General features: G+C 45.9%; 1 protein-coding gene across 4 annotated transcripts in view; it reads right to left on the bottom strand.

Annotated features, from left to right (window-relative positions):
- The window catches only part of LOC110500905 (leucine-rich repeat and fibronectin type-III domain-containing protein 4-like), a 67,320-nt gene that overhangs the window by 14,871 nt on the left and 24,949 nt on the right, over positions 1 to 27,500 (bottom strand). For 2 of the 4 annotated variants that reach the window (XM_090214934.1, XM_090214935.1), the window contains exons 3-6: positions 2,882 to 3,665; positions 1,019 to 1,189; positions 359 to 520; positions 1 to 159 (exon numbers count right to left, since the gene is read on the bottom strand). The exon at positions 1 to 159 is cut by the window's left edge and continues 552 nt beyond it. In XM_090214934.1, coding sequence (XP_090071060.1) covers positions 1 to 159; positions 359 to 520; positions 1,019 to 1,189; positions 2,882 to 3,639 — 1,250 coding nt within the window. In that variant the 5' untranslated portion in view covers positions 3,640 to 3,665. Of the gene's footprint in view, positions 160 to 358; positions 521 to 1,018; positions 1,190 to 2,881; positions 3,666 to 4,967; positions 5,104 to 27,500 lie in introns of those variants that run through there. The other 2 variants (XM_090214936.1, XM_090214933.1) reach the window with 2 other exon arrangements.

The raw sequence follows: 27,500 nt of genomic DNA, 5'->3' as shown, positions 1-27,500 counted from the left end.
TCATCGGGGGAGACAAAATGGATGATTGGTTCGGGGTCGCCGATGGCTCTGCATTTCAGGGTTGCCCTTTGACCTTCCAGGACCCAGAGCTTGTGGGTGTGTCTGGTGATGAGGGGCGGCTCACAGGTAAACTCCTCCTCAAGGATGGACCAGAAATACCTGGACAGGTGAGATGGAGAGAGAAGAACGGTTAACTCTAACATTCACTGAGAGACACAGTATCTACATCGATCTATTTAAACATCTGAATAAAATCTATTATCGTGACTATCTTCATCCTGGTGGAGTTAGGAATCGGAGCTCACGGTAATGAACGAACGGAATCGGACAAAGACACTGTCACCATCATCTGTTTTACCTGCCGGCCAGGTGAGGGGGCGTGGCGCAGGTCTCCATGTCGTCCTCTCGGACCAGCCTGCGTAACCACAACAACTCACAGTTACAGTGTAGCGGGTTCCCTCCGAAGTTCAGACTGACGACGCTGTTGTAGGGAGTGGGACTGATGGCTCCCGTCTGAGACCTGGAACACAATTTTAAAATAATGAGTAATTTGTAATAAGTAAGTAATTTGACAGTTCAGTTTACTCTGTAGCCTACTCTCATACGAACGGAATCAACAACAACAAGAATTTAATTAATTATGACCCTTCCAAAAGCATCCCCAATTAAATATTTACAGAACTTCAGCTTCACTCATGTAGAAAACCAACATATCCTTAAGGGATGTGTAATGTTTGGATAGTTTCTATTCATCAGCCGTCAGTATCAACAGCAACGTATGACACTATGTTTACATTTCAGTGGCTGGCCGCAGCTGGAATCAAACCCACGACCCTAGAGTTGCTATCATCATGATGTTATCGGGTAAGTCACACACGTTGAGTAGATATAATGTGTCTACTGTCTTTACCAGTTCAGTCACAGTCTTTTATTGCCCAGGCCAATACTTGAACCAGCAACCTCTGAACTCTGGAGGAGGAGGAGGGGGGGAGGGCGGGGGGTTGCTACGGTAACCTACCTGGCGAACAGGGGATCAGGTGGCAGGGTCCTCAGCCTATTAGAGGTCATATCCAGACGAGCTAGCTTGTACAGCCCTCCAAAGCATCCCTCTGCGATGTGGTCTATCAGATTATGATCCAGGTTCAAAGTGTGGAGACTGGCCATGTTCTGGATCGACTCCCACGGAACCCTGCGTTGAGGACGGACAGCTCGTTTATTTGACTCTGCAGAAGCCTTCAAAGTCAACATTACGAGGGGAACATGGGTCTTCGGCAGAATTTGTTGTAATACCTTTCATTGCACTGTCAATTATGACATTATGGACTGTTTGAAGATAATGACCTTGTGTTTTCTCTGTATAAATATAATTTTCTGTACTGACATCACAGACTATTGCACAGCAAAAAAAATCAGCCCAAAATATACAGTAGCAGTCAATTGTTTGGACACACCTACTCATTCAAGGTTTATTCTTTATTTGTACTATTTTCTACATTGAAAAAATATATTTTATATTGGTGATTCTTCAAAGTAGCCACCTTTTGCCTCGATGACAGCTTTTCTCACTCTTGACATTCTCTCAACCAGCTTCACCTGGAATGCTTTTCCAACAGTCTTGAAGGAGTTCCTACATGTGCTGAGCACCTTCATTCTGCGGTCCAACTCATCCCAAACCATCTCAAGTGGGTTGAGGTCGGGTGATTGTGGAGGCCAGGTCATCTGATGCAACACTCCATCACTCTCCTTCTTGGTCAAACAGCCTTTACACAGCCTGGAGATGTGTTGGGTCGTTGTCCTGGTAGTCCCTCTAAGCGCAAACCAGATGGGATGGCGTATCGCTGCAGAATGCTGTGGTAGTTAAGAGTGCCTTGAATTCTAAATAAATCACTGACAGTGTCACCAGCAATGCACCCCCACACAATCACACCTCCTCCTCCATGCTTCACGGTGGGAACCACACATGTGGAGATCATCCATTCACCTACTCAGCGTCTCACAAAGCCACAGCGGTTGGAACTAAAAATCTCAAATTTGGACTCATTTGACCAAAGCACAGATTTCCACTGGTTTAATGTTCGTTGCTCATGTTTTCTGGCCCAAGCAAGTCTCTTCTTATTATTGGTGTCCTTTAGTAGTGGTTTATTTGCAGCAATTCGACCACGAAGGTCTGATTCACACAGTCTCCTCTGAACAGCTGATGTCGAGATGTGTCTGTTACTTGAACTCTGTGAAGCATTTACTTGGGCTGCAATTTTTGAGGCTAATAAACTTATCCTCCTCGTAGTGCTTGATGGTTTTTGCAACTGCACTTTCAAAGTTCTTGAAATATTCTGGATTGACTGACCTTCATGTCTTAAAGTAATGATGGACTGTCATTTGTCTTTGCTTATTTGAGCTGTTCTTGTCATAATATAGACTTGGTCTTTTACCAAATAGGGCTACTTGGTCTTCTACCAAATCTATCTATCTTCTGTGTACCACCCCTACCTTGTCACACTACAACTGATTGGATCAAACGAATTAAGAAGGAAAGAAATTCCACAAATTTACTTTTAACAAGGCACATCTGTTAATTGAAATGCATTCCAGTTGACTACCTCATGAAACTGGTTGAGAGAATGCCAAGCGTGTGCGAAGCTGTCATCATGGCAAAAGGTGGCTATTTTGAAGAATCTCAAATGTTCAATATATTTGAATTTTCTATTTATTTAATTAACACTTTTTTTGGGTTACTACATGATTCCATCTGTGTTATTTCATAGTTTTGATGTCTTCACTATTATTCTACAATGTAGAAAATAGTAAAAATAAATATTAAAATATTTTAAAGAACCTTGAATGAATCTGTGTGTAAAGATCCTGGTCCTGTAAGTCTCCTCACCATCTGAGGTTATTGTAAGACAGGTCCAGATCCTCCAGCGTCAATAACAAATCATTGAACGCTTCTGCCGACACCCTGGTCAGCTGGTTACCATTGACGATGAGGTGCTGTAGATTGACCAATCCCAACAGGTCCCTCGGTCCCAGCGTCGTCAAGCGGTTACCGTCCAAATGCAAACTCCGCAAGCTCTCCAGATCGGAGAACGTCATTGGTCGGATGGAGTGGATAGTGTTCCGGGATAGAGTCAGATCAACCAATCCGGTCATGTTGGCGAAGTCAGCCCCGCCCACTTCTGTGATGTAGTTATCAGCCAATCGGAGCTCGACGGTTCGTCGATCGACATTCGGGGGAACAAATAGGAGGCCTTTATCTGCACAGAGCGTGCTCAGAGAGTCCGACAGGTTCCGACAGACGCAGTGGAATGGACACACTGCGACCACGTCCCATGTCTCCCCTGCACCAATCAGAGAGGGCAGCAGGCAGCAGCATGTGACCAACGTCAGCCAATGGAGAGCCGGGAAAGCCGGGGATGTGCCGGGGGTGGGGCAGGCACAGCGAATGAGATGGGAGGAGAATGATCCAGGAATGGACTGGGAGAGGGGTAGTAGTTTGCAGGAGTTCAGAAGTGTGTTTGAAGGGGTGATGGAGGGATGGAGGGAAGAGAGGATGGAATGTTCTTCCCTTCTCTGTGGGTGTGTGTGTGTGTGGGGTGATGGGTGTCGTCTTCGGATTGAATGGGAAGGTGGGGGGTCTGGCATGGTAGTATGGAGAGTTATCCACAGACCTAGAGAGAGAGAGAAGAGAGAGAGAGAAAAGAAAGCGAGAGAGAGAGAGAGAGAGAGAGAGAGGAAAGAGAGAGAGGAGGAGAGAAAAGAGAGAGAGGAGAGAGAGACAGAGAGAGAGAGAGGGAGAGAGAGAGAGAGAGAGAGAGAAAATAAGTGATACAGACTCACACTGTTTGGATAGTATTATGTAAGAAGCCCCTTGTTTGTGTGTGTGTGTGTGTGTGTGTGTCCTGTGTGTGTGTCCTGTGTGTGTGTGTGTGTGTGTGTGTGTGTGTGTGTGTGTGTGTGTGTGTGTGTGTGTGTGTGTGTGTGTGTGTGTGTGTGTGTGTGTGTTCAAGCCCTTGTGTCTGCGTTAGGTCTTCTCTGAAACATTATAATCCACTCTGTGTTTTATAGTTCAGGAAATTCACACACAGGACACATACACAAGACACACACACAGGACACACACAAAGGACACACACACACAAACACACACACAGGACACACACACACAAACACATACACAGGACACACACACAGGACACACACACAGGACATACACACAGGACACACACACAAACACACACACAGGACACACACACAGGACACACACACAGGACACACACACAGTCATCATGGATCCCTGTGCATTCAACCCGTATATTACTACAGTACACTACACCTTAACGCAGCATAGCAACAGCATCCCAGAATACTCCACTACAGTCTAGCAACAACATCCCAACCCACCTCACTATGCATGCGAACTCCTTAATTACAGAAGCAACCCACAGCACTACACCGGTGTCACGGCAACCCATCAAATGATGACACCACGGGAATCTCCATAGCAACAGTAACTGAGATAGACGCACGGACAGCGTCACAGGGCGACAGGCATGCTATCTACATTACAATGTCCTTATTAATAGAGCCATACCTAGGGTTATAACAAACAAAAATTTGGTAACTTCCCTAAAATTCCCCATGTTCTCTAGAAAGCCTGGTTTTGAAGGTTTCCTGGATTTAATGCTCATTTCCTGCTGAATCCAGGAATCTTTCAACCGGGATTTCTAGAATACCCTGTCCATTTTTTGTAACTCTCGCCATAACTCTTGAGATCGGTTACAGGATCTGAGGCGTTTGACACCAGTTCGCAGTAGGAATATTTTTAGTTGTTTTTGTTTTGTTTTGTTGCAGAAATGCCTTTTGGATCATAATTAACTTTCATTTAAATATAAACTGGTCTGGGATCCGTTAATAATATGAATTAAAATGTGCAATTACGTGCCTAATTTAGCCAAGGAGAAAGCACTGACCTATAGGAGGGAGAGAAAAAAAGTGTCCTTCCTGGCTAGTCATTGTTGGCTGATGTAATAGGGTGGATAGACACTCCTGATTGGTCTGTCATGTCACAGGTTCGAGTCTGTAACAGAATGGGGGTTTTCCTGCTCAAGCGTGTAGATAATCTTTGCTGCAGTTCTCAAAAGCAATGCTGCCTTGAATTTGAGCTGGGTTTAAACGAGGCTCCTGTCTGGAGGTTTACATCTGTGGGCGGGGCTAAGGTTTAACTGGGCGTGAACAATGTTGAATGGGCGTGAACAATGTTGAATGGGCGTGAACAATGTTGAACGGGTGTGAACAATGTTGAATGGGCGTGAACAATGTTGAATGGGCGTGAACAATGTTGAACGGGCGTGAACAATGTTGAATGGGCGTGAACAAAGTTGAATGGGCGTGAACAATGTTGAATGGGCGTGAACAATGTTGAATGGGCGTGAACAATGTTGAATGGGCGTGAACAACGTTGAATGGGCGTGAACAACGTTGAATGGGCGTGAACAATGTTGAATGGGCGTGAACAATGTTGAATGGGCGTGAACAATGTTGAATGGGCGTGAACAATGTTGAATGGGCGTGAACAATGTTGAATGGGCGTGAACAAAGTTGAATGGGCGTGAACAATGTTGAATGGGCGTGAACAATGTTGAATGGGCGTGAACAATGTTGAATGGGCGTGAACAATGTTGAATGGGCGTGAACAATGTTGAATGGGCGTGAACAATGTTGAATGGGCGTGAACAATGTTGAATGGGCGTGAACAATGTTGAATGGGCGTGAACAAAGTTGAACGGGCGTGAACAAAGTTGAACGGGCCTAGAAAGCTCATTGTCTTGAACTCAAATTGCTGAGGGACTGGTCCATGAGGTCCATTTTCTCCATGAGGTCCATGTGGTCCATGAGGTCCATGTGGTCCATGTGGTCCATGTGGTCCATGTGGTCCATGAGGTCCATGAGGTCCATGAGGTCCATGTGGTCCATGTGGTCCATGCAGTATGTGGTCCATGTGGTCCATGAGGTCCATGAGGTCCATGAGGTCCATGTGGTCCATGTGGTCCATGTGGTCCATGAGGTCCATGAGGTCCATGAGGTCCATGAGGTCCATGTGGTCCATGAGGTCCATGTGGTCCATGTGGTCCATGTGGTCCATGTGGTCCATGCAGTATGTGGTCCATGTGGTCCATGTGGTGCATGTGGTCCATGCAGTATGTGGTCCATGTGGTCCATGTGGTCCATGAGGTCCATACCTACTACCCATATCTACTACCTACAACCCATAGATACTACCTTCTACCCATATCTACTACCTACTACCCATATCTACTACCTACAACCCATAGATACTACCTTCTACCCATATCTACTACCTACTACCCATATCTACTACCTACTACCCATATATACTACCTACAACCCATATATACTACCTACAACCCATATATACTACCTACTACCCATATCTACTACCTACAACCCATAGATACTACCTTCTACCCATATCTACTACCTACTACCCATATCTACTACCTACTACCCATATATACTACCTACAACCCATATATACTACCTACTACCCATATCTACTACCTACTACCCATATCTACTACCTACTACCCATATCTACTACCTACTACCCATGTCTACTACCTACTACCCATATCTACTACCTACTACCCATATCTACTACCTACTACCTATATCTACTACCTACTACCCATATATACTACCTACTACCTATATCTACTACCTACAACCCATATATACTACCTACTACCCATATCTACTACCTACTACCTACTACCTATATCTACTACCTACTACCCATATATACTACTATGTCCATATCTACTACCTACTACCCATATATACTACCTACTACCCATATCTACTACCTACTACCCATATCTACTACCTACTACCCATAGATACTACCTACTACCCATATCTACTACCAACAACCCATATCTACTACCTACTACACATATCTACTACCTACTACCCATATCTACTACCTACTACCCATATCTACTACCTACTACCTATATATACTACCTACTACCCATATATACTACCTACTACCCATATATACTACCTACTACCCATATCTACTACCTACTACCTATATCTACTACCAACAACCCATATCTACTACCTACTACCAATATCTACTACCTACTACCTATATCTACTACCTACTACCTATATCTACTACCTACTACCCATATCTACTACCTACTACCCATATCTACTACCTACTACCCATATCTACTACCTACTACCCATATCTACTACCTACTACCCATATCTACTACCTACTACCCATATCTACTACCTACTACCTATATCTACTACCTACTATCCATATCTACTACCTACAACCCATATCTACTACCTACTACCCATATCTACTACCTACTACCCATATCTACTACCTACTACCCATATCTACTACCTACTACCCATATCTACTACCTACTACCCATATCTACTACCTACTACCCATATCTACTACCTACATCTACTACCAACAACCCATATCTACTACCTACTACCTATATCTACTACCAACAACCCATATCTACTACCTACTACCCATATCTACTACCTACTACCCATATCTACTACCTACTACCCATATCTACTACCTACTACCCATATCTACTACCTACTACCTATATCTACTACCTACTACCTATATCTACTACCTACTACCTATATCTACTACCTACTACCTATATCTACTACCTACTACCCATATCTACTACCTACTACCCATATCTACTACCTACTACCCATATCTACTACCTACTACCTATATCTACTACCTACTATCCATATCTACTACCTACAACCCATATCTACTACCTACTACCCATATCTACTACCTACTACCCATATCTACTACCTACATCTACTACCTACTACCCATATCTACTACCTACTACCCATATCTACTACCTACTACCCATATCTACTACCTACTACCTATATCTACTACCAACAACCCATATCTACTACCTACTACCTATATCTACTACCAACAACCCATATCTACTACCTACTACCCATATCTACTACCTACTACCCATATCTACTACCTACTACCCATATCTACTACCTACTACCCATATCTACTACCTACTACCTATATCTACTACCTACTACCTATATCTACTACCTACTACCTATATCTACTACCTACTACCTATATCTACTACCTACTACCCATATCTACTACCTACTACCCATATCTACTACCTTCTACCCATATCTACTACCTTCTACCCATATCTACTACCTACTACCCATATCTACTACCAACAACCCATATCTACTACCTACCACCCATAACTACTACCGACAACCCATAACTACTACCAACAACCCATATCTACTACCTACTACCCATATCTACTACCTACTACCCATATCTACTACCAACAACCCATATCTACTACCTACTACCCATAACTACTACCGACAACCCATATCCTAGAGAGAACAACGACCTACAATCATATTCTAGAGCAACTACCTAAAACCCATAGCTTAGAGCTACTACCTACAACCCATATCCTAGATAGAGCGACTACCTACAAACCATAGCCTAGATAGAGCGACTACCTACAAACCATAGCCTAGAGCAACTACCTACAACCCATAGCCTAGAGCTACTACCTACAAATCATAGCCTAGATAGAGCTACTACCCACAACCCATATCCTAGATAGAGCTACCACCTACAACCCATATCCTAGAACTCTCCCTCTCTCTCCTTTACGCTCTCTCTCTTCCTCTCATTTTCCCTCTCCTTGAATTTCGTTCCTCCCCTCTCCCACTTGACTTTCTGAGGCTCTCTGTTCTGCCCTTGAAGCAACCTGAAGGTGAAGTATTACCAGACCCAGAGGAACGCTGCTCCTTTCTCCCTCTCTCTATCTCACCCCTCCTATTCCTCTTCATCTCTCCCTCTTCTCATTCTCCTTCTCTCCCTCTCTCCCTCCCTCCCTCCTCATCCTCATTTTCTTTCTTTCTCTCTTTCTCTATCTCTCTCTATCTCTCTCTCCCTCCCTCCCTCCCTATCTCTCTCTCTCTCTCTATCTCTCTCTCTCTCTCTCTCTCTCTCTCTCTCTCTCTCTCTCTCTCTATCTCTCTCTATCTTTCTCTATCTCTCTATCTCTCTTGTTCTCTCTACAGATTCCAGTAGAGTGCAGGCAGTATGTGTGTGTGTGTGTGTGTGTGTGTGTGTGTGTGTGTGTGTGTGTGTGTGTGTGTGTGTGTGGTACTAGTAACAGTAGAGTGCAGGCAGTATAACTGATCTGTCTCCTGAACCATCGATCCACCCTGAGGAGATGAATAGCACACCATCCCATTCGTTTACTCCCTCCCTCCCTCCCTCCCTCTCCTCTCTCTCTCTCTCTCTCCCCTCCCTCCCTCCCTCCCTCCCTCACCTTTCTCTTCCCCATCTACTTCCTCTATTCCATCTCCTCTTCCATCCCCCTCCGTTTGTCCTTCAGTAATCTGTAATCCTCCTCCCCTCCCTCTCTCCTACAGTCATCCCTCCCTTCTCCTCTCCCTCCCTCCTCCAGTCATCCCTCCCTTCTTCCCTCCCTCTGTCCTCCAGTCATCCCTCCCTTCTCCCCTCCCTGTCTCCTCCAGTCATCCCTCCCTTCTCCCCTCCCTCTCTCCTCCAGTCATCCCTCCATACTCCCCTCCCTCTCTCCTACAGTCATCCCTCCCTCCTCCCCTCCCTCTCTCCTTCAGTCATCCCTCTCTCCTCCCCTCCCTCTCTCCTCCAGTCATCCCTCACTTCTTCCCTCCATCTGTCCTCCAGTCATCCCTCCCTCCTCCCCTCCCTCTCTCCTCCATTCATCCCTCCCTCATCCCCCCTCTCTTCTACAGTCATCCCTCCCTTCTCCCCTCTGTCTCTCCTCCAGTCATCCCTCCCTCTCTCCTCTACCCCTCCCTCTGTCCTCCAGTCATCCCTCCCTTCTCCCCTCCCTCTCTCCTCCAGTCATCCCTCCCTACTCCCCTCCGTCTCTCCTACAGTCATCCCTCCCTCCTCCCCTCCCTCTCTCCTCCAGTAATCCCTCCTCCTCCCCTCTCTCCTCCAGTCATCCCTCCCCTCTTCCCTCCCTCTCTCCTCTAGGACTCTCTCCTCCACCCCTCCCTCACTCCTCCAGATCTCTCTCCTCCTCCCCTCCCTCTGTTCTCCAGTTCTCTCTCCTCCTCCCCTCCCTCTCTCCTCCAGTCATCCCTCCCTCTCTCCACCAGTCATCCCTCCCTTCTCATCTATAGCGAAGCTTTGTGGTCTAGAGGTTGAATGTCTGCATGAGTCATGGCTTTTTGTATGTGTGTGTGTATGTCTGCGTGTGTCTTTGCATTTATGTGTGTGTATACTACAGTCTCTCCCTCTCTCTCTCTCTCACACACTCTCTATGTCTCGCTCTCTATATCTCTCTATGGCAAAGCTGCATTAATTGGGTTTGTTTTTCAATTCTTTGTGGATCTGTGTAATCTGAGGGAAATATGTATCTCTAATACGTTGGACAGGAGGTTGGGAAGTGTAGCTCAGTTTCCACCTCATTTTGTGGGCAGTGAGCACATAGCCTGTCTTCTCTTGAGAGCCATGTCTGCCTACGGCAGCCTTTCTCAATAGCAAGGCTATACTTACTGAGTCTGTACATAGTTTTCCTTAAGTTTGGGTCAGTCACAGTGGTCAGGTATTCTGACACTGTGTACTCTCTGTTTAGGGACAAATAGCATTCTAGTTTGCTCTGTGTTTTTGTTAATTCTTTCCAATGCGTCAAGTAATTATCTTTTTGTTTTCTCATGATTTGGTTGGGTCTAATTGTGTTGCTGTCCTGGGGCTCTGTGGGGTCTGTTTGTGAACAGAGTCCCAGGAACAGCTTGCTTAGGGGGCTCTTCCCCAGGTTCATCTCTCTGTAGGTGATGGCTTTGATATGGAAGGTTTGGGAATCGCTTCCTTTTAGGTGGTTGTAGAATTTAACGGCTCTTTTCTGGATTTTGATTATTAGCTTTCAAAGGCTCTGCATTATTTGGTGTTTTACGTTGTACACAGAGGATATTTTTTGCAGAGTTCGGCATGCAGAGTCCCAATTTGTGAATTTTTTGGTTGGTGAGCGGTCCCCAGACCTCACAACCATAAAGGACAATAGGTTTCTATAAATTATTCAAGTATTTGTAGCCAGATCCAAATTGGTATATCATATTTTATGTTCCTTTTGATGGCATAGAAGGCCTTTCTTGCCTTGTCTCTCAGCTTGTTCAAAGCTTTGTGGAAGTTACCTGTAGCGCTGATGTTTAGGTCGAGGTGTGAACAGTTTTGCCAAGAGTGTCGCAAAGCTGCCATCAAGGCAAAGGGTGGCTATTTGAAAAATGTCAAATATAAAATATATTTTGATTTGTTTAACCTGTCTGGGAACGGAGTACCGTTCCGCTAGCAGAACACCTCGCCAACAGCCAATGAAATAAATCACATTTCTCAAACATACAAGGCACCATTTTAAAGATACAAGTCTTGTTAATCCAGCCACTGTGTCTGATTTTTTTATATTTTTCTATAGCTCCACAAACGATTATGTTAGGTCACCACCAAGTCACAGAAAAACACAGCAATTTTTCCAGCCAAAGAGAGTTGTCACAAAAAAGCAGAAATATAGATCAAATTAATCACTAACCTTTGATGATCTTCAGCAGATGACACTCATAGGACTTCACGTTACACAATACATGTATGTTTTGTTCGATAAAGTTCATATTTATATCCAAAAATCTAATTTTACATTGGCGTGTTACGTTCAGTAGTTCCAAAACGTGCCGTGATTTTGCACAGAGCCACATCAATTTACAGAAATACTCATAATAGACATTGATAATAGATACAACTATTATACATGGAACTTTATATAAACTTCTCCTTGATGCGACCGCTGTGTCAGATTTCAAAAAAACTTTACGGAAAAAGCATAATCTGAGAACGGCGCTCAGAGCCCAAACCAGCCAAAAGAAATATCCGCCATGTTGTGCAGTCAACATTAGTCAGAAATAGCATTATAAATATTCACTTACCCTTGATGATCTTCATCAGAATGCACTCCCAGGAATCTCAGTTCCACAATAAATGTTTGTTTTGTTTGATAAAGTCCAGGCAAAAGTTCACACAAAAAGTAATATTACAGTTTGTAGAAACATGTGAACCTAGAATCAATCTTTAGGATGTTTTTCATCATAAATCTTCAATAATGCTTCAACCGGTGAATTCCTTTGTCTGAGTAATGCAATGGAACACAGGTCGCTCTCACGTGAGCACGCGTGATCAGCTCATGGAACTCTGCCAGACCTCTGACTCATTCAGCTCTCATTCCCCACTCCTTCACAGTAGAAGCCTCAAACAATGTTCTAAAGACTGTTGTCATCTAGTGGAAGCCTTGGGAAGTGCAATATGACCCCATAGCCACTGTATATTAGATAGGCAATGACTTGAAAACTACAAACCTAACATTTCCCACTTCCTGGTTGGATTGTATCTCAGATTTTTGCCTGCCATATGAGTTCTGTTATATTCACAGACATCATTTATTCAAACTTCAGAGTGTTTTCTATCCAAATCTACTAACAATATGCATATATTAGCAACTGGGACTGAGTAGCAGGCAATTTACTCTGGGCACGCTTTTCATCCAAACGCGAAAATGATGCCCCATAGCCCAAACATAGCTCATAGCTCTGTCACGGGAGAGGATCTCTCTCTCTCTCTCTCTCTCTCTCTCTCTCTCTCTCTCTCTCTCGCTCTCTCTCTCTCTCTCTCTCTATCTCTCTCTCTGTTATGGGAGAGGTTGCAACTCCGTGTGTTGCTTGTTTTTCATTCTCTATTCTGGGAGAAGTTTCTCCACCTCCTCAGTTAAGCTCAGGTTAGACCAGTGATGTGGAATGGAGAGATGCATAAAGAAGTAGGGGAGTAAACAGTGTAATATACAGTTACCTCATATATAGTGTATAGTTCTAGGAGTAGAAATATAGTATACTATATAGTGTATAGTTCTAGGAGTAGAGATATAGTATACTATATAGTGTATAGTTCTAGGAGTAGAGATATATAGTATACTATATAGTTTATAGTTCTAGGAGTAGAGACATAGTATACTATATAGTGTATATTTCTAGGAGTAGAGACATAGTATGCTATATAGTGTATAGTTCTAGGAGTAGAGATATAGTATACTATATAGTGTATAGTTCTAGGAGTAGAGATATAGTATACTATATAGTTTATAGTTCTAGGAGTAGAGACATAGTATACTATATAGTGTATAGTTCTAGGAGTAGAGATATAGTATACTATATAGTTTATAGTTCTAGGAGTAGAGACATAGTATACTATATAGAGTATAGTTCTAGGAGTAGAGACATAGTATACTATATAGAGTATAGTTCTAGGAGTAGAGACATAGTATACTATATAGAGTATAGTTCTAGGAGTAGAGATATAGTATACTATATAGTGTATAGTTCTAGGAGTAGAGATATAGTATACTATATAGTGTATAGTTCTAGGAGTAGAGACATAGTATACTATATAGAGTATAGTTCTAGGAGTAGAGACATAGTATACTATATAGAGTATAGTTCTAGGAGTAGAGATATAGTATACTATATAGTTTATAGTTCTAGGAGTAGAGACATAGTATACTATATAGTGTATAGTTCTAGGAGTAGAGATATAGTATACTATATAGTTTATAGTTCTAGGAGTAGAGACATAGTATACTATATAGTGTATAGTTCTAGGAGTAGAGATATAGTATACTATATAGTTTATAGTTCTAGGAGTAGAGACATAGTATACTATATAGAGTATAGTTCTAGGAGTAGAGACATAGTATACTATATAGAGTATAGTTCTAGGAGTAGAGACATAGTATACTATATAGAGTATAGTTCTAGGAGTAGAGATATAGTATACTATATAGTGTATAGTTCTAGGAGTAGAGATATAGTATACTATATAGTGTATAGTTCTAGGAGTAGAGACATAGTATACTATATAGAGTATAGTTCTAGGAGTAGAGACATAGTATACTATATAGAGTATAGTTCTAGGAGTAGAGATATAGTATACTATATAGTGTATAGTTCTAGGAGTAGAGATATAGTATACTATATAGTGTATAGTTCTAGGAGTAGAGATATAGTATACTATATAGAGTATAGTTCTAGGAGTAGAGACATAGTATACTATATAGAGTATAGTTCTAGGAGTAGAGATATAGTATACTATATAGTGTATAGTTCTAGGAGTAGAGATATAGTATACTATATAGTGTATAGTTCTAGGAGTAGAGACATAGTATACTATATAGTGTATAGTTCTAGGAGTAGAGACATAGTATACTATATAGAGTATAGTTCTAGGAGTAGAGATATAGTATACTATATAGAGTATAGTTCTAGGAGTAGAGATATAGTATACTATATAGTGTACAGTTCTAGGAGTAGAGATATAGTATACTATATAGAGTATAGTTCTAGGAGTAGAGATATAGTATACTATATAGAGTATAGTTCTAGGAGTAGAGATATAGTATACTATATAGAGTATAGTTCTAGGAGTAGAGATATAGTATACTATATAGAGTATAGTTCTAGGAGTAGAGATATAGTATACTATATAGAGTACAGTTCTAGGAGTAGAGATATAGTATACTATATAGAGTATAGTTCTAGGAGTAGAGACATAGTATACTATATAGAGTATAGTTCTAGGAGTAGAGATATAGTATACTATATAGTGTACAGTTCTAGGAGTAGAGATATAGTATACTATATAGAGTATAGTTCTAGGAGTAGAGATATAGTATACTATATAGTGTACAGTTCTAGGAGTAGAGATATAGTATACTATATAGAGTATAGTTCTAGGAGTAGAGATATAGTATACTATATAGTGTACAGTTCTAGGAGTAGAGATATAGTATACTATATAGTGTATAGTTCTAGGAGTAGAGATATAGTATACTATATAGTGTATAGTTCTAGGAGTAGAGATATAGTATACTATATAGTGTACAGTTCTAGGAGTAGAGATATAGTATACTATATAGAGTATAGTTCTAGGAGTAGAGATATAGTATACTATATAGTGTACAGTTCTAGGAGTAGAGATATAGTATACTATATAGAGTACAGTTCTAGGAGTAGAGATATAGTATACTATATAGTGTACAGTTCTAGGAGTAGAGATATAGTATACTATATAGAGTACAGTTCTAGGAGTAGAGATATAGTATACTATATAGTGTATAGTTCTAGGAGTAGAGATATAGTATACTATATAGTGTACAGTTCTAGGGATATAGTATGATATATATACTTTGTCTGTGTGTATGTGTGTATCTGTGTGTGTGTGTTTCTGTTGTGAGAGCGTGTGTGTGTGTGTGTGTGTGCGTGTGTGTGTGTGCGTGTGTGTGTGTGTGTGTGTGTGTGTGTGTGTGTGTGTTTCTGTTGTGAGAGCGTGTGTGTGTGTGTGTGTGTGTGTGTGTGTGTGTGTGTGTGTGTGTGTGTGATGAGCTGAATGTATGGTTATAATATCTGTGTCTAAAACGAGTCACGTCTTTACCCCTCTGAGGATGATGACTGCGGTTTAATGAATATCAAACTATTTGTGAAATCTAATTAATTATTTCATCACATGATGAGAATATAAATGGAATTATTCGTATTGAAAGACAACAGTTATTTAGACAGGATACAGGTATGCAAGCAAAAACACACACACACACACACACACACACACACACACACACACACACACACACACACACACACACACACACACACACACACAGGAACACACACACACACACACACACAGGAACACACACACACACAAGAACACACACACACACAGGAACACACACACACACACAGGAACACACACACACACACAGACACACACACACACACACACACACACACACACACACACACACACACACACACACACACATATAGATATTCAAAAGCACACTTCCTCCCTTACCTTCTCTTCCTCTTCCTCCCATACCTTCTCTCCCTCCCTTATCTTCCTCTTCCTCCCTTACCTTCTCTTCCTCCCTTACCTTCTCTTCCTCTTCCTCCCTTACCTTCTCTTCCTCTTCCTCCCTCCCTTATCTTCCTCTTCCTCCCTTACCTTCTCTTCCCCTTCCTCCCTTACCTTCTCTTCCTCTTCCTCCCTTACCTTCTCTTCCTCTTCCTCCCTTACCTTCTCTTCCTCTTCCTCCCTTACCTTCTCTTCCTCTTCCTCTTCCTCCCTTACCTTCTCTTCCTCTTCCTCCCTTACCTTCTCTTTCTCTTCCTCCCTTACCTTCTCTTCCTCTTCCTCCCTTACCTTCTCTTCCTCTTCCTCCCTTACATTCTCTTCCTCTTCCTCCCTTACCTTCTCTTCCTCTTCCTCTTCCTCCCTTACCTTCTCTTCCTCTTCCTCCCTTACCTTCTCTTTCTCTTCCTCCCTTACCTTATCTTCCTCTTCCTCCCTTACCTTCTCTTCCCCTTCCTCCCTTACCTTATCTTCCTCTTCCTCCCTTACCTTCTCTTCCTCTTCCTCCCTTACATTCTCTTCCTCTTCCTCCCTTACCTTCTCTTCCTCTTCCTCCCTTACCTTCTCTTCCCCTTCCTCCCTTACCTTCTCTTCCTCTTCCTCCCTTACCTTCTCTTCCTCTTCCTCCCTTACCTTCTCTTCCCCTTCCTCCCTTACCTTCTCTTCCTCTTCCTCCCTTACCTTCTCTTCCCCTTCCTCCCTTACCTTCTCTTCCTCTTCCTCCCTTACCTTCTCTTCCCCTTCCTCCGTTACCTTCTCTTCCTCTTCCTCCCTTACCTTCTCTTCCTCTTCCTCCCTTACCTTCTCTTCCCCTTCCTCCCTTACCTTCTCTTCCTCTTCCTCCCTTACCTTCTCTTCCCCTTCCTCCCTTACCTTCTCTTCCTCTTCCTCCCTTACCTTCTCTTCCCCTTCCTCCCTTACCTTCTCTTCCTCTTCCTCCCTTACCTTCTCTTTCTCTTCTCTCCCTCCCTTATCTTTCTCTTCCTCCCTTACCTTCTCTTCCTCTTCCTCCCTTACCTTCTCTTCCTCTTCCTCCCTTACCTTCTCTTCCTCTTCCTCCCTTACCTTCTCTTCCTCTTCCTCCCTTACCTTCTCTTTCTCTTCTCTCCCTCCCTTATCTTTCTCTTCCTCCCTTACCTTCTCTTCCTCTTCCTCCCTTACCTTCTCTTCCTCTTCCTCCCTTACCTTCTCTTTCTCTTCCTCCCTTACCTTCTCTTCCTCTTCCTCCCTTACCTTCTCTTCCTCTTCCTCCCTTACCTTCTCTTCCTCTTCCTCCCTTACCTTCTCTTTCTCTTCCTCCCTTACCTTCTCTTTCTCTTCCTCCCTTACCTTATCTTCCTCTTCCTCCCTTACCTTCTCTTCCTCTTCCTCCCTTACCTTCTCTTCTCTTCTCTCCCTCCCTTATCTTTCTCTTCCTCCCTTACCTTCTCTTCCTCTTCCTCCCTTACCTTCTCTTCCTCTTCCTCCCTTACCTTCTCTTCCTCTTCCTCCCTTACCTTATCTTCCTCTTCCTCTTCCTCCATTACCTTATCTTCCTCTTCCTCTTCCTCTTCCTCCCTTACCTTCTCTTCCTCTTCCTCCCTTACCTTATCTTCCACCTCCCTTACCTTCTCTTCCTCTTCCTCCAATACCTTCTCTTCCCTTCCTCCCTTACCTTCTCTTCCTCTTCCTCCCTTACCTTCTCTTCTCTTCCTCCCTTACCTTCTCTTCCTCTTCCTCCCTTACCTTCTCTTCCTCTTCCTCCCTTACCTTCTCTTCCTCTTCCTCCCTTACCTTCTCTTCCTCTTCCTCCCTTACCTTCTCTTCCTCTTCCTCCCTTACCTTCTCTTCCTCTTCCTCCCTTACCTTCTCTTCCTCTTCCTCCCTTACCTTCTCTTTCTCTTTGTCCGTTACCTTCTCTTCCTCTTCCTCCCTTACCTTCTCTTCCTCTTCCTCCCTTACCTTCTCTTTCTCTTTGTCCGTTACCTTCTCTTCCCCTTCCTCCCTTACCTTCTCTTCCCCTCCTCCCTTACCTTATCTTTCTCTTTCCTCCCTTACATTCTCTTCCTCTTCCTCCCTTACCTTCTCTCCCTCCCTTATCTTCCTCTTCCTCCCTTACCTTCTCTTTCTCTTCCTCCCTTACCTTCTCTTCCCCTTCCTCCCTTACCTTCTCTTCCTCTTCCTCCCTTACCTTCTCTTCCCCTTCCCCCCTTACCTTCTCTTCCTCTTCCTCCCTTACCTTCTCTTCCTCTTCCTCCCTTACCTTCTCTTTCTCTTTCCTCCCTTACCTTCTCTTCCTCTTCCTCCCTTACCTTCTCTTCCTCTTCCTCCCATACCTTCTCTCCCTCCCTTATCTTTCTCTTCCTCCCTTACCTTCTCTTCCTCTTCCTCCCTTACCTTCTCTTCCTCTTCCTCCCTTACCTTCTCTTCCTCTTCCTCCCTTACCTTCTCTTCCTCTTCCTCCCTTACATTCTCTTCCTCTTCCTCCCTTACCTTCTCTTCCTCTTCCTCCCTTACCTTCTCTTCCTCTTCCTCCCTTACATTCTCTTCCTCTTCCACCCTTACCTTCTCTTCCTCTTCCTCCCTTACCTTCTCTTTCTCTTTGTCCGTTACCTTCTCTTCCTCTTCCTCCCTTACCTTCTCTTCCTCTTCCTCCCTTACCTTCTCTTCCTCTTCCTCCCTTACCTTCTCTTCCTCTTCCTCCCTTACCTTCTCTTCCTCTTCCTCCCTTACCTTCTCTTTCTCTTTGTCCGTTACCTTCTCTTCCTCTTCCTCCCTTACCTTCTCTTCCTCTCTCCCTTACCTTCTCTTTCTCTTTGTCCGTTACCTTCTCTTCCCCTTCCTCCCTTACCTTCTCTTCCCCTTCCTCCCTTACCTTATCTTTCTCTTCCTCCCTTACATTCTCTTCCTCTTCCTCCCTTACCTTCTCTCCCTCCCTTATCTTCCTCTTCCTCCCTTACCTTCTCTTTCTCTTCCTCCCTTACCTTCTCTTTCTCTTTGTCCGTTACCTTCTCTTCCCCTTCCTCCCTTACCTTCTCTTCCTCTTCCTCCCTTACCTTCTCTTCCCCTTCCTCCCTTACCTTATCTTCCCCTTCCTCCCTTACCTTCTCTTCCTCTTCCTCCCTTACATTCTCTTCCTCTTCCTCCCTTACCTTCTCTTCCTCTTCCTCCCTTACCTCCTCTTCCTCTTCCTCCCTTACATTCTCTTCCCCTTCCTCCCTTACCTTCTCTTCCTCTTCCTCCCTTACATTCTCTTCCTCTTCCTCCCTTACCTTCTCTTCCCCTTCCTCCCTTACCTTCTCTTCCTCTTCCTCCCTTACATTCTCTTCCTCTTCCTCCCTTACCTTCTCTTCCTCTTCTCCCTTACCTTCTCTTCCTCTTCCTCCCTTACCTTCTCTTCCTCTTCCTCCCTTACCTTATCTTTCTCTTCCTCCCTTACCTTCTCTTCCCCTTCCTCCCTTACCTTATCTTTCTCTTCCTCCCTTACCTTCTCTTCCCCTTCCTCCCTCCCTTATCTTTCTCTTCCTCCCTTACCTTCTCTTCCTCTTCCTCCCTTACCTTCTCTTCCTCTTCCTCCCTTACCTTCTCTCCCTTCCTCCCTTACCTTCTCTTCCTCTTCCTCCCTTACCTTCTCTTCCTCTTCCTCCCTTACCTTCTCTTCCTCTTCCTCCCTTACATTCTCTTCCTCTTCCTCCCTTACCTTCTCTTCCTCTTCCTCCCTTACCTCCTCTTCCTCTTCCTCCCTTACATTCTCTTCCCCTTCCTCCCTTACCTTCTCTTCCTCTTCCTCCCTTACATTCTCTTCCTCTTCCTCCCTTACCTTCTCTTCCTCTTCCTCCCTTACCTCCTCTTCCTCTTCCTCCTCCTCTTACATTCTCTTCCCCTTCCTCCCTTACCTTCTCTTCCTCTTCCTCCCTTACATTCTCTTCCTCTTCCTCCCTTACCTTCTCTTCCCCTTCCTCCCTTACCTTCTCTTCCTCTTCCTCCCTTACATTCTCTTCCTCTTCCTCCCTTACCTTCTCTTCCTCTTCCTCCCTTACCTTCTCTTCCTCTTCCTCCCTTACCTTCTCTTCCTCTTCCTCCCTTACCTTATCTTTCTCTTCCTCCCTTACCTTCTCTTCCCTTCCTCCCTTACCTTATCTTTCTCTTCCTCCCTTACCTTCTCTTCCCCTTCCTCCCTCCCTTATCTTTCTCTTCCTCCCTTACCTTCTCTTCCTCTTCCTCCCTTACCTTCTCTTCCTCTTCCTCCCTTACCTTCTCTTCCTATTCCTCCCTTACCTTATCTTTCTCTTCCTCCCTTACCTTCTCTTTCTCTTTGTCCCTTACCTTCTCTTCCTCTTCCTCCACCCCTTCCTCTCCCTTACCTTCCTTCCCCTTCCTCCCTTACCTTCTCTTTCTCTTCCTCCCTTACCTTCTCTTCCTCTTCCTCACCCTCCTCTTCCCTCCCTCCCTTACCTTCTCTTCCTCTTCCTCCCTCACCCTTCCTTCCCTTCCTCCCTTACCTTATCTTCCTCTTCCTCCCTTACCTTCTCTTCCTCTTCCTCACCTTCTCTTCCTCTTCCTCACCTTTCTTTCTCTTCCTCACCCTTCCTTCCCCTTCCTCCCTTACCTTCTCTTCCTCTTCCTCCCTTACCTTCTCTTCCCCTTCCTCCCTCACCTTCTCTTCCTCTTCCTCCCTTACCTTCTCTTCCCCTTCCTCCCTTACCATTCTTCCCCTTCCTTTCTCCCACTCTTCCCTCCCTTTCTCCCTTACCTTCTCTTCCCCTTCCTCCCTCTACCTTCTCTTCCCTTCCTCCCTTACATTCTCTTCCTCTTCCTCCCTTACCTTCTCTTCCTCTTCCTCACCTTCTCTTCCTCTTCCTTACATTCTCTTCCCCTTCCTCCCTTACCTTCTCCTTCCTTCCTCCCTTACCTTCTCTTCCTCTTCCTCACCTTTCTTCCCCTTCCTCCCTTACCTTCTCTTCCTCTTCCTCCCTTACATTCTCTTCCTCTTCCTCCCTTACCTTCTCTTCCTCTTCCTCACCCTTCTTTTCCCTCCCTTACATTCTCTTCCTCTCTCCCTCACCCTCCCCTTCCTTTCTCCCTCTACCTTCTCCCTTCCCTTCCTCCCTTACCTTCTCTTTCTCTTTGTCCCTTACCTTCTCTTCCTTCTTCCTTACCTTCTCTTCCCCTTCCTCCCTTACCTTCTCTTCCTCTTCCTCCCTTACCTTCTCTTTCTCTTCCTCCCTTACCTTCTCTTTCTCTTTGTCCCTTACCTTCTCTTTCTCTTCCTCACCTTCTCTTCCTCTTCCTCACCTTCTTCTCCCTTTCCTCCCTTACCTTCTCTTCCCCTTCCTCCCTACCCTCTCCTTCTGCCTTTCTCCCCTTACATTCTCTTCCTCTTCCTCCCTTACCTTCTCTTCCCTTCTCCCTTACCTTCTCTTCCTCTTCCTCCCTCACCTTCTTCTTCCTCTCTCCCTTCCTCTTTCTCTTCCTCCCTCTACCTTCTCTTTCTCTTTGTCCCTTACCTTCTCTTCCTCTTCCTCCCTTACCTTCTCTTCCTCTTCCTCACCTTCTCTTCCTCTTCCTCCTTACCTTCTCTTCCTCTTCCTCACTGCTTTCTCCTTCCTCCCTTACCTTCTCTTTCTCTTCCTCCCTTACCTTCTCTTCCTCTTCCTCCCTTACCTTAAGCTCTTCCTCTTCCTTACCTTCTCTTCCCCTTCCTCCCTTACCTTCTCTTCCTCTTCCTCACCTTCTCTTCCTCTTCCTCCCTTACCTTCTCTTCCCCTTCCTCCCTTACCTTCTCTTCCTCTTCCTCCCTTACCTTATCTTCCTCTTCCTTACCTTCTCTTCCTCTTCCTCCCTTACCTTCTCTTCCCCTTCCTCCCTTACATTCTCTTCCTCTTCCTCTACCTTCTTCTCTTCCTCTCTCCCTTACCTTATCTTCCTCTTCCTCCCTTACCTTCTCTTCCTCTTCCTTACCTTCTCTTCCTCTTCCTCTTCCTCCTTACCTTCTCTTCCTCTTCCTCCCTTACCTTCTCTTCCCTTCCTCCCTACCTTCTCTTCCTCTTCCTCCCTTACTCTTCCTCCCTTACCTTCTCTTCCTCTTCCTCCCTTACCTTCTCTTCCTCTTCCTCCCTCCTTTCTTTCCTCTTCCTCCTTACCTTCTCTTCCTCTTCCTCCCTTACCTTCTCTTCCTCTTCCTCCCTTACCTTCTCTTCCTCTTCCTCCCTTACCTTCTCTTCCTCTTCCTCCCTTACCTTCTCTTCCTCTTCCTCCCTTACCTTCTCTTCCTCTTCCTCCCTTACCTTCTCTTCCTCTTCCTCCCTTACCTCCCCTTACCTTCTCTTCCTCTTCCTCCCTTACCTTCCTTCCTCTTCCTCCCTTACCTTCTCTTCCTCTTCCTCCCTTACCTTCTCTTCCTCTTCCTCCCTTACCTTTCTCTTCCTCTTCCTCCCGTACCTTCTCTTCCTCTTCCTCCCTTACCTTCTCTTCCTCTTCCTCTTCCTCTTCCTCCCTTACCTTCTCTTCCTCTTCCTCCCGTACCTTCTCTTCCTCTTCCTCTTCCTCCCTTACCTTCTCTTCTCTTCCTCCCTTACCTTCTCTTCCTCTTCCTCTTCCTCCCTTACCTTCTCTTCTCTTCCTCCCTTACCTTCTCTTCTCTTCCTCCCTTACCTTCTCTTCCTCTTCCTCCCGTACCTTCTCTTCCTCTTCCTCTTCCTCCCCTACCTTCTCTTCCTCCCTTACCTTATCTTCCTCTTCCTCCCTTACCTTCTCTTCTCTTCCTCCCTTACCTTCTCTTCTCTTCCTCCCTTACCTTCTCTTCTCTTCCTCCCTTACCTTCTCTTCTCTTCCTCCCTTACCTTCTCTTCCTCTTCCTCCCCTACCTTCTACTCCTCCCTTACCTTCTCTTCCTCTTCCTCCCTTGCCTTCTCTTCATCCCTTAACTTCTCTTCATCCCTTGCCTTCTCTTCCTCCCTTGCCTTCTCTTCCTCCCTTACCTTCTCTTCCTCTCTTGCCTTCTCTTCCTCCCTTACCTTCTCTTCCTCTTCCTCTTCCTCCCTTACCTTCATTTCTCTTCCTCCCTTACCTTCTCTTCTCTTCCTCCCTTACCTTCTCTTCCCCTTCCTCCCTTACCTTCTCTTCCTCTTCCTCCCCTACCTTCTACTCCTCCCTTACCTTCTCTTCCTCTTCCTCCCTTGCCTTCTCTTCATCCCTTAACTTCTCTTCATCCCTTGCCTTCTCTTCCTCCCTTGCCTTCTCTTCCTCCCTTACCTTCTCTTCCTCCCTTGCCTTCTCTTCCTCCCTTACCTTCTCTTCCTCCCTTACCTTCTCTTCCTCTTCCTCCCTTGCCTTCTCTTCATCCCTTAACTTCTCTTCATCCCTTGCCTTCTCTTCCTCCCTTGCCTTCTCTTCCTCCCTTACCTTCTCTTCCTCCCTTACCTTCTACTCCTCCCTTACCTTCTCTTCCTCTTCCTCCCTTAACTTCTCTTCCTCCCTTGCCTTCTCTTCCTCTTCCTCCCTTAACTTCTCTTCCTCCCTTGCCTTCTCTTCCTCGTCCTCCCTTGCCTTCTCTTCCTCCCTTACCTTCTCTTCCTCTTCCTCCATTGCCTTCTCCTCCTCCCTTGCATTCTCTTCCTCCCTTGCATTCTCTTCCTCCCTTGCATTCTCTTCCTCCCTTGCCTTCTCCTCCTCCCTTAACTTCTCTTCCTCCCTTGCCTTCTCTTCCTCCCTTACCTTCTCACCCTCTCTCTTTCTCTCTCTCTCTCTCTCTGTCTCTCTCTCTCTCTGTCTTTCTCTCTTTCTCTCTCTCTCTCTCTCTCTGTCTCTCTCTCTCTCTGTCTTTCTCTCTTTCTCTCTCTCTCTCTCTCTGTCTCTCTCTCTGTCTCTCTCTCTCTCCTTCTCTCTCTCTCTCTCTCATTCCCTCCCTCTCTAAATCTATTCGAACTTTTCCAGTCTCTCATCAATGAAGTACCTCCTTACTGTTGCTATGTGAAAAACACTATGTGTGTATGTGTGTGAATGTGCGTGTTCATGTGCGTGTGCGTGTGTGTGTTTGTGCTGACACTTGGATAACTACAGTCTGTTAGAGAAACAAGGAATCTCTATCAAGGAGAGAGAGAGTGGGTGGGTGAGGAAGAGAGAGGCAGAAAAATAGACAGAGAGAGAGAATCTGTCACGCCCTGACCATAGTTTACTTTGTATTTTCTATGTTTTGATTGGTCAGGGTGTGATCTGAGTGGGCATTCTATGTTTCATGTCTTGTTTGTCTATTTCTATGTTCAGCCTGATATGGTTCTCAGTCAGAGGCAGGTGTTCGTCATTGTCTCTGATTGGGAACCATATTTAGGTAGCCTGGGTTTCACTGTGTGTTTGTGGGTGATTGTTCCTGTCTATGTGTTTTTCACCAGATAGGCTGTTTTAGGTTTTCGTTACGTTCATCACGTTCTTTATTTTTGTAGTGTTTGCATTGATTTGTGTTTTACGTTTGTTCATTAAAACATGGATCGCAATCTACATGCTGCATTTTGGTCCGACTCTCCTTCACATATAGAAAACCGTTACAGAATCACCCACCACCAACGGACCAAGCAGCGTGTCAACAGGCAGCAGCAGCAGCGTAAAGAGGAATGGACATGGGAGGACGTTTTGGATGGCAAGGGCTGTTACACTTGGGAGGAGATACTGGCTGGAAGAGATCGCCTCCCATGGGAACAGGTGGAGGCACTTAGGAGAGCATTGGCAGCCGGAGAGAGGAGCCGGCGATATGAGGGAACACGGCTGGCAAGGAAGCCCGAGAGGCAGCCCCAAAAATTTCTTGGGGGGGGGCTAACAGGGAGTATGGCTACGCCAGGTAGGAGACCTGGGCAGACTCCCTGTGCTTACCGGGGGGCTAGAGAGACCGGACAGGCACCGTGTTATGCAGTGGTGCGCACGGTGTCTCCAGTGCGGGTGCATAGCCCGGTGCGGTATATTCCAGCTCCGCGTGTCGGCCGGGCTAGATTGAGCGTCGAGCCTAATGCCATGAAGCCGGCTCTACGCAGCTGGTCCCCAGTGCGTCTCCTTGGGCCGGCTTACATGGCACCAGCCTTGCGCTCGGTGTCTCCGGTTCGCCTGCATAGTCCAGTGCGGGCTATTCCACCTCGCCGCACTGGCAGGGCGACCGTGAGCATTCAACCAGGTAAGGTTGGGCAGGCTCGGTGCTCAAGAGCTCCAGTGCGCCTGCACGGTCCGGTTTTTCCAGTACCACCTCCACACCCCAGCCCTCCGGTAGCAGCTCCCCGCACCAGGCTTCCTGTGCGTGTCCTCGGCCCAGTACCACCAGTGCCAGCACCACGCATCAGGCCTACAGTGCGCCTCGCCTGTCCAGCGCTGCCAGAGCCTCCCTCCTCTTCAGCGCTGTCGGAGTCTCCCGCCTGTTTAGCGCTGTCAGAGCTTTCCGCCTCTACAGCGCTGCCGGAGTCTCCCGCCTGTTCGGAACTGCCAGTTTGCAAGGAGCTGCCAGTTTGCAAGGAGCTGCCAGTTTGCAAGGAGCTGCCAGTTTGCAAGGAGCTGCCAGTCTGCAAGGAGCTGCCAGTCTGTAAGGAGCTGCCAGTCTGCATGGAGCTGCCAGTCTGCATGGAGCTGCCAGTCTGCATGGAGCTGCCAGTCTGCAAGGAGCTGCCAGTCTGCAAGGAGCTGCCAGTCTGCAAGGAGCTGCCAGTCTGCAAGGAGCTGCCAGAGCTGCCTTTCTGCAGGATGCCGCCAAAGCTGCCAGTCTGCAAGGAGCCGCCAGAGCTGCCAGTCTGCAAGGAGCCGCCGGAGCTGCCAGTTAGCATGGAGCAGCCAGAGCCGCCAGTCAGCATGGAGCAGCCAGGGCCGCCAGTCAGCATGGAGCAGCCAGGGCCGCCAGTCAGCATGGAGCAGCCAGGGCCGCCAGTCAGCATGGAGCAGTCAGTCAGCATGGAGCAGCAGGAGCAGCCAGTCAGCATGGAGCAGCCAGAGCAGCCAGTCAGCATGGAGCAGCCAGAGCTGCCAGTCAGCATGGAGCAGCCAGTCAGCATGGAGCAGCCAGAGCTGCCAGTCAGCATGGAGCAGCCAGTCAGCACGGAGCAGCCAGAGCTGTCAGTCAACCAGACTCTTCCAGATCTGCCAGTCGACCAGACTCTTCCAGATCTGCCAGTCGACCAGACTCTTCCAGATCTGCCAGTCGACCAGACTCTTCCAGATCTGCCAGTCGACCAGACTCTTCCAGATCTGCCAGTCGTCCAGACTCTTCCAGATCTGCCAGTCGTCCAGACTCTTCCAGATCTGCCAGTCGTCCAGACTCTTCCAGATCTGCCAGTCGACCAGACTCTTCCAGATCTGCCAGTCGACCAGACTCTTCCAGATCTGCCAGTCGACCAGACTCTTCCAGATCTGCCAGTCGACCAGACTCTTCCAGATCTGCCAGTCGACCAGACTCTTCCAGATCTGCCAGTCGACCAGACTCTTCCAGATCTGCCAGTCGACCAGACTCTTCCAGATCTGCCAGTCGACCAGACTCTTCCAGATCTGCCAGTCGACCAGACTCTTCCAGATCTGCCAGTCGACCAGACTCTTCCAGATCTGCCAGTCGTCCAGACTCTTCCAGATCTGCCAGTCGTCCAGACTCTCCCAGATCTGCCAGTCGACCAGATTCTCCCAGATCCGCCAGTCGACCAGATTCTTCCAGATCTGCTAGTCGACCAGGATCTGTTGAAACCGCCAGCCAGCCAGGTTCTGGTAGTTTCTACTACCTGCCTGGGCTTCCTCTCAGTGCTGAGCTTCTTCTCAGTGCTGAGCGTCCTCTCAGTGCTAGCCTACCCATCTGTCCCGAGTTACCTCTGTCCCGAGCTGTCCCTCTGTCCCATGTTATCATTGTGGTGGGTAACCTATTTAGGGACGTTTAGGAGGGGGATTAAAACTGTCATGGAGTGGGGTCCACGTCCAGCGCCAGAGCCGCCACCGCGGACAGATGCCCACCCAGACCCTCCCCTATAGGTTCAGGTTTTGCGGCCGGAGTCCGCACCTTGGGGGGGGGGTACTGTCACGCCCTGACCATAGTTTACTTTGTATTTTCTATGTTTTGATTGGTCAGGGTGTGATCTGAGTGGGCATTCTATGTTTCATGTCTTGTTTGTCTATTTCTATGTTCAGCCTGATATGGTTCTCAGTCAGAGGCAGGTGTTCGTCATTGTCTCTGATTGGGAACCATATTTAGGTAGCCTGGGTTTCACTGTGTGTTTGTGGGTGATTGTTCCTGTCTATGTGTTTTTCACCAGATAGGCTGTTTTAGGTTTTCGTTACGTTCATCACGTTCTTTATTTTTGTAGTGTTTGCATTGATTTGTGTTTTACGTTTGTTCATTAAAACATGGATCGCAATCTACATGCTGCATTTTGGTCCGACTCTCCTTCACATATAGAAAACCGTTACA

This window comes from Oncorhynchus mykiss, chromosome 21 (genome assembly GCF_057628025.1).
Source record: "Oncorhynchus mykiss isolate SJ-2025 chromosome 21, ASM5762802v1, whole genome shotgun sequence".
Taxonomy (NCBI): Eukaryota; Metazoa; Chordata; class Actinopteri; order Salmoniformes; family Salmonidae; genus Oncorhynchus; species Oncorhynchus mykiss.
The sequence above is the reverse complement of the archived record's forward strand: the minus strand, read 5'-3'. Positions and strand labels throughout refer to the sequence as shown.